Here is a 7,623-nt window from a genome sequence, read left to right on the forward strand (position 1 = left end):
ACAGGGAAACTGAGGCAGAGGGCTAGGTTGGAGGAGGGCTCTTCCAAAAACAAAGACAACAGAGAGAAGGGGGTGAGGCCCTGAGCCCAGTGGGAGCGTGTGTGTGTGTGGGGGGGGTGCTGTGGAGTCCTTACCTTTGCAGCTTTGTGGGAGGGACTCCTTTGAGGTTGGTGAGCTGAACTGAGTGGCTCCCAGGGGATGTGGCTCCTGAAGCAGGGTCCTGGATTGGGGGTGAGTTGGCTCTTCCCCTCCCTTGCTTTCTGGATCCCAGAGACCAGCTGGATGCATTGATTTCTGCCTCTGGCTGGCACAGGGAGGCCCGACAGCTCCACCCCCTCCCTGGAGCCACAGAGAGAGCAAGAATTGGGTCTGGCACCTGCCTCGTCCGGGTTGGCAGAGTCGGAGCTCTCTGGCCCAGCGGAACCCCTCTGGCTGCCCTGGCGTCCACGCCTGGCTCCCTTTGTCCAGAACCATCATCCCTCGCCCACTGGCTGCCCGCCTGCCCTGCCTGTGGGCTGCACCACGTCCTGGCTCAACCCAGCAAGCCGGACTCTCAGTGCAACAGGACGCCCCAGGCCTCCAGGGCAGCCCGGCGTCCACGCACGGTGCTTTTCCGTAGGAATGTTCTGATGATAAGGAACCCACTACTCAGAAAACCGCCACCGGTAGACACGCTTCCCAATGCCAGCCTCTCTGGGCCTCTGCGTCTGTCTGTCTTGGAGGTTGGCCCAGTGCACCAGCGTCTCCCATGCTCCACCTAGAAACCGCAATCCCCAGGGCAGGGCCTGGCATCTGTCTTTTCTAAGTGCTCCCAGGTGATTGTTATGTGCACCCGAGACAAGACCCACCCACCAGAGTTAGATCGGAGGCGTTTCAGGTGTGAAGGAGCAGGGGTCCCTGGGTTACCAAGGAGACCCGGGAGGGTCACCTCTGGTTCCCCATCTCTGAGAGGCCCCACCTCCTGCTACTTTCTTTCTTTTCTTTCTTCTTTCTTTTCTTTTCTTTTCTTTTCTTTTCTTTTCTTTTCTTTTCTTTTCTTTTCTTTTCTTTTCTTTCTTCCTTTCTTCCTTCCTTCTTTCCTTCTTTCTTTTCTTTCTTTCTTTTTTATTTCCCCCCAGGCTGGTCAAGTGAAGCAGTGGGAGTGGAGAAGGAACGAACAAATCTGTAACTGGTGTGATCGATCAGTTTTAAACACCCCCGCACTCAGACCAGCCTTCCCACTATTTCCAACCTCCCTTAAACCTGACCCTCCTCTAATGATTTAGAAACTGGCTTTCCACAGAGGCATTCTCTGTTCTCATTTTCTTGGTCCAAGTGTTGCTGGAGTGTGTGTGTTTGTGTGTGTGTGTGTGTGACGTATGTGCGTGTGCAGTGTTTGTACTTTGTGTGAGTATGCATGTACATGGTAGGTGTATGAATGTGCATGTGTATTTGTGTGTGCATGTGTGTGGTGTGTATATGCATGCATATATGTGTGTGCATGTGTGTGTGGTGAGCGTATGTGTGGGTACGTACATGTGGGGGGGTGTTGGGGGGGAGGGGAAGCAGAGCACTCACCCCGCACAGTCTTTGTGACGGTGCCGCGGCAGCACTGTGTTTTATTTGACCCTGGGGATCTGGAAACTCCTTAATTCCCTTAAAGCAAGTCTGCTGAGCTCACAAGTGGGAATAATTCCCAGGGAAGAGCGTTACTTCCTGCTGGAGACAGGAGTGTTTATAGCCTAGGGGACTTGTCTGAGGTCTCGCGGCCTGGAGCTGGACTCCAGGATTCAAATGTTGAGTTCCTCACGCCATGCTGTCTTTCCTGGAAACCTATTTCGTTGTGATAAATTATATCCGTTGGACAAGGAATCTCTAGTGCTGTAAAAGCAACTGAAAACTCTTGCCATCTTGGGGCAGGATGAAGTTTCTGAATCTGCCAGGGGGGTGATCAGACTCAGACAGTGGTGACACCATGGAAGAGCGCAGACCTGGCCCTACCTGGTAGCCTTCCCCACATGGGCGATGTCTCCTGTCCTGAGTTAGGGTTGTATGAGTGACTTGGACGCTTAGATTGGGGAACGGGGAATGGTGAGTATAGGTTCCAGGCCCCGTGTCCTTAGGGGGGGCACATGAAAGGTAAACAGGAAGGAATCTTTCCCTGAAGTGACTCACACCCCATCCGAAGCTCCCCTGAAGCCGGGCTGTCCCATCACAGGGCACATCTGCTTTCCACTCGGCACCCCCAGATCGTGCTGTTCCCCGAGGGAATGCCCTTCCCCATCTGGGTGCATCCATCTGGTCCGTGGCTGCCGCCTGCATGAAACCCGAAACCTGAGCTCACAGGGCCCCCCTTCCGGGAATGTGTGAGGGTGTGAAAAGTGAGCAGCTCTGGGGGAGGAACAAACATGAGCTCACAGTCCCACTGCCACGCACCAGCTCTGTGACCTCAGCCGAGTTGCTTAACTTCTCTGAGCCTCAGTCTCCCCTTGTGTAAAATGGTGGGGACCAGAGTCAGCTTGTGGGGCGGCTGCGAGGATGACAAGCGTAGGGACAGGCAAATGAATCGCCCACCTGGTGCACGTGCCTGGGCAGCTCTGGCTGGACGGGCCGTAGCTGACGACTTCAGAGCCCAAGAGGATGAAGGTGTGCAGCTGTGCCTTGGTAACAGCCGCCGCAGGCTGGCCCACAGGTGTCTGCCTCAGTGGGCAGAATCCCTCCCACCGTGGCCTAGCAGCCTGCCCTGGCCACCGACGCAGCACCACACAGGAAAGAATGGCCACCACCCAGGAGGAGTCTCTCACCTCTGATGCGCCTGCTTGTGACTTACCTGCCCCGTCCTGTCCACTACTGTCACTGAGCTGAGAATCTCTCCGGCTGTGGATCCTTCACTCTGTTTCTTGAATCATAAACCCCCATGCTGCTGGCAGTGAGTATTAAGACATTGCCCGTGGGGTGGGAAACATCCAACGGGCACACATCCCTGCAGGACATCATCGCTGTCCTGGGTACGAAGGCACTTTCTGAGGAAGACGAGGTGACCATGTCCTGTGCATGGAAAATACGGTGTTTCTTGTCTCAGCCACTGGAGGTTGCTGAGGTCTTCTCGGGTCCCGTGGGGAAGCTGGCACCTCTGGCGGAGGCTATCCAAGGACTCCAGCAGACCTGGGCAGGCCATCTCCAGAGCAGGCCTGTGGGGCATGGTGGTAGCAGCTGCTAAGCTGGCCGAGGGGCGTGTGTGAGGGACCCTCCCTCCATCTGTCTCTCTCCTTGCCCCTTTGTGCACGCCACGTGAGAGTCTTGGTTAAAGCCATTGTCTTCTGTCTGAAGAGTATTTAAGGTTTCCAGTAAATAAAAAACAAAATGTAGGGAGAGGGAAGTGCTCAGTAAATGTTGGCGGGCCGCTCCTTCCCTCACACAAGGGTGGTCTTTCCAACTCGACTGTAAGCAGCCCCTTGAAGCATCCTGACCCCTGGCCTTGTGCTGCAGGGACATGGCAGCCTGGGGAATTAGCTGCCACTTGCACTTTCTGGTGCTGGAGTCCCAACACTCTACCAGGGACCCGTCCTGAGCTGGCACTGCGTGCACTGGTCCCTCTGCGCCACCCAGGGGGCTGGCCACAACCGCGGGACTCCCAGGCTTGCAGGGTCAGGATGTGGCCACCAGGGGGCAGTGAGGGCTCAGCCGTCAGTGCCCAGAGTTGCAGACCTGGGGATGCAGGGTGAGGTGGCTCCAGGCGCAGACATGGGCTCTCCCGGGGGAAGCCGGGAAGCTCCCTGCATTCCTGCTACATCCCTGAGGACAGGCCACGGGAAGCGATTCCAGGCTGGGCCTCGGCTCTCCCCTGGGCGCCCACTGTGGGCTGCTCTGGTCGCTCTACCCCAGGATAGGGGAGCCGGCGGGGTGCAGATCTGGCCTCTTCAGCGCGCTCACGGCACCTGCTGGTGTTTATTTGCCAGGGACTGACTTTCCTGAGGGATGGTCCATTTCACCAGGGCCAGGAAAACAACAGCTTGCGGCGCCACCAGGTCTTGTTTCCCAGCGCTGGGCAGGCTAATCCTGAGGTGGCTGTCCACGGAGCACGGCTTCCTGCCGCCCTTCCTGGCCAGCAGCCCCCTCGGGGTGGCCTCGACCCCACCCCCCACCATGGCCTCTGCAGGACTGGCCCCTTCCAACCTGGTCCCTCAGGCCTCTCTCCTGCGGCAGCCTCACCCCTCCCACCCAGCACTGTTCCCCCACTCCCCAGCAGAAGTGTCCTTCTCTCGTGCCCGCCAGGAAACCCCTTTCAGAGTGTGGATGCCCCGAATCCTTCTGCCTGTCCCCAAAGTCCTCACCCCTGCAGTGTGACCACCCCAGCAAAGACAGGGCCAGTTTGCAGAGTGCCTGGAGCATGAGACAACCTGTCCAGAGCCCCGATCCTGCCATCCTGCCTCTTCCCCTCCCTACCTCCTCCCCGAGACAGACCCCACCTCCCCCCAGTCCTTCTCTCCTAAAGCCCTCCACCAGGCCCAAGCCCCTACCCTGCATGCGCACCCCGAGGGAGGGACCCTGGTTTGCCTAGAGGCTCTGGCGCAGCGGCAGCGGCACCTGCTGGAAGCTCACTCCCCTGAGCCTCCGCCCCGTCCTTTCCTTTCTCCTCCCCCCTCCTCCCCCCACCCTTGTGCTAACAGGCTCAGTGCCTCAGCAAGAATCGGGGCAAACAACTGCTTAGAGAGCCGGGGGTGCAGGTACAGCTGGTGATGCTGGGCGGGAACTGTGGGGACCCACAGGAGAGGCCACAGGTGACCCAGGACTCGGCCCAGGAGCATGGGACTTGAGGAGCGAGACACAGGTAAAGTATCCTGAAATGGGGTGCGGGGACAAGGTGCAGGCAGGAAGGCAAGAGGCAGGTAGGGACCTAGAGGCTGGGGGAAGAGGAAGCTGAGAGTGAGTGGACAGTGAGCGCCGCCCCCCAGTTCAGCAGGAAATCAAAAGCTAGAAGGTAAAACCAAAAGAGACTCACAGTGCAGTTTGGGAGAGCAGGGGCCACAGCACGTGGATGGTGGTCCTCCCAGACCTGCCATCTTACCTCTGTGGACTCAGTTTCCCCAGCTGAAGACCAGGGCCATTCCAGCTTCAGTGGGCTAACCCATGAAGTGGGTGCTCTTTAGCTTACAAAAGAGGGGACCCTCATAACAACCTGTCCTTAGAGGGGACGCTGTTGAATGCAGCAGTGCAGCCACTGGGGACCCCGTGGGTCAGAATGGCCGTGTGTGCTGATTGAAACACAGCTGCTCCTGCCGCACTCGGCCCACCCAGAGGAGGCCCAGCGCCCCTGGGGTCCTCACTCGGAGCCTCTGCTGTCCAGGGTGACAACCCACAGGGAGCGATGTCTCTTGGCAGCAGGCCAGGCCACCAGGGATTTCTTCCCACCCGTGGGTCAGCCGGGCCACTGAGGGGTGGGTGGATGAGAACTCTGCGGCCACAGATATGGCTGTTTGCCTGGCCGTGACCCCAGTCTGCACTGAGCAGGGTGAGTAGAAAGACCCAGGGTCAGGGTGGGGCTGCTGCCAAGCCAGGTTGGAGAGAGACCAGGGGCCATGACCTTGCCCATCTGCCATTCCTAGCTGGGCAGCCATGCACGGCCCTGCCGCCCACGCCCAACGGCAGTGGGCCAAGCCTGGAGTTTGGAGACCACTGGCCGGAGATCCCAGAGCGGTCCCCGTGTGTGGCTGGCGTCATCCCTGTCATCTACTACAGTGTCCTGCTGGGCCTAGGGCTGCCTGGTGAGTGGGGAGCTGGGGGCTGGGGGCTTGGGCGTGGTCAGAAATGGGGGGTCCTCCTTCAGTGGGTGCCAGTCCTCTGTGCTGACCCCTGAGGCCCAGGATCAGAGACCCAGCTCTCCCCTTGCCTTTATGGGGGTATTCTGGGTCGCTGGCGGGCACGGTGAGGAAAGGGGTAAAAGGGACTGGGGATTTGGGGTGCTCACAGCTAAACCCAAGGTTTCACCAGAGCAGACAGCCGCCTCCCTTGCCAGCAGCGAGCCCTGTCCCGGGGTGACTAAGTTCTCCAGGCCCACGCTCAGCGCGGTGCCAGCTCCCTGGACTGCCCGCTGCCCTCAGAGAGCAGAGCTCGGGGCGGGGTGCGTGCGTGGATGCAGGAAGGGGTAGTGGTCTCAGTCCGGTGAGTAAACCCATCCCTGCTGCGGGGGACAATGAAACCTAAAAAGGACCTGGAGGGGAACGCCACAGGACAGGGGGCTTCTGAGGACACCTTGCCACACGAGTTCCCTGTGTGTGAGCCGGTGAAGCCAGTGGCCTAGAGGTGTGGACGGGCAGGGCAGGGCTGACCTCACTGGCCTTCTCGGTAAAGTGGGTTTTAAGAGGGTTCTGGAAAGAGGAAAAAGAGAAGCCAGCACAGCCTATGGCACAAGCAGGTGGGGAGGGATGGTGAGAACATTTTGGAAAGCAAAGTCTGAGCATCTCTTTGAATGCCTCTGACCTCTCCCCTCTGACCCCGGTGGCCATCAGTCAACCTGCTGACCACGGCGGCCCTGGCCCGCCTCGCCACCAGGACCAGGAAGCCATCCTACTGTTACCTTCTGGCACTCACGGCCTCGGACATCGTAACGCAGGTGGTCATCGTGTTCGTGGGCTTCCTCCTGCAGGGGGCCATGCTGGCCCGCCAGGTGCCCCAGGCTGTGGTGCGCACGGCGAACATCCTGGAGTTTGCTGCCAACCACGCCTCGGTCTGGATCGCCGTCCTGCTCACGGTCGACCGCTACAGTGCCCTGTGCCGCCCCTTGCACCATCGGGCTGCCTCGTCCCCAGGCCGCACCCGCCGGGCCATTGCCACTGTCCTCAGTGCCGCCCTGCTGACGGGCATCCCCTTCTACTGGTGGCTGGATGTGTGGAGGGACGCCGACCCGCCCACCACGCTGGACAAGGTCCTCAAGTGGGCTCACTGCCTCATCGTCTATTTCATCCCTTGTGGTGTGTTCCTGGTCACCAACTCGGCCATCATCCACCGGCTACGGAAGAGGTGCCAGAGTGGGCCGCACCCCCGGGTGGGCAAGAGCACAGCCATCCTCCTGGGTGTCACCACGCTCTTCGCCCTCCTGTGGGCACCCCGGATCTTCGTCATGCTCTTCCACATGTACGTGGCCCCCGTCTACCGGGACTGGAGGGTCCACCTGGCCTTGGACGTGGCCAACATGGCGGCCATGCTCAACACGGTGGTCAATTTTGGCCTCTACTGCTTCGTCAGCAAGACTTTCCGGGCCACTGCCCGACAGGTCATCCACGATGCCCACCTGCCCTGCATGCTGGGGACACGGCCAGAGGGCATGGTGGTGGAGCCTGTGCAGAAGCCTCTAGGACTCTCCAAAGGAGAACAATTGTAGGGGAGGGGCCCAGCCAGGGTGCTCGGGTAGCTCAGGGCCACGTGTACTGGGGCCTTTGTGGTCGTGCCCAACAAAACTGTATTGACACCACCCTGCTTCGCTTGGCTGGGAGTGAGGCTCATTTTTCTGGGGTAGCTCCCCAGTAGAGAGGAGGACATGTAGCCAACTCTCACATTTGCTTCACCAACAATCCACACGTCCTGGGAAAGGAAAGGGCTCCAGCAGGCACAGGCTAATAGCGTCAGCCACGATGGGCATTCCTT

At 59.4% G+C, this 7,623-nt stretch overlaps 1 protein-coding gene across 1 annotated transcript; it reads left to right on the forward strand.

Moving 5' to 3' along the window:
- The first annotated feature begins 4,718 nt into the window (after nt 1–4,718).
- GPR142 (G protein-coupled receptor 142) lies at nt 4,719–7,360 on the forward strand. The gene is given in 4 exon segments (XM_045569832.1): nt 4,719–4,774; nt 4,776–4,810; nt 5,586–5,744; nt 6,489–7,360. Coding segments are annotated over 4 exon segments (1,122 nt in total).
- The last annotated feature ends 263 nt before the right edge of the window (nt 7,361–7,623 follow it).

The sequence above is a fragment of the Lemur catta genome, chromosome 15 (genome assembly GCF_020740605.2).
Source record: "Lemur catta isolate mLemCat1 chromosome 15, mLemCat1.pri, whole genome shotgun sequence".
Lineage (NCBI taxonomy): Eukaryota > Metazoa > Chordata > Mammalia > Primates > Lemuridae > Lemur > Lemur catta.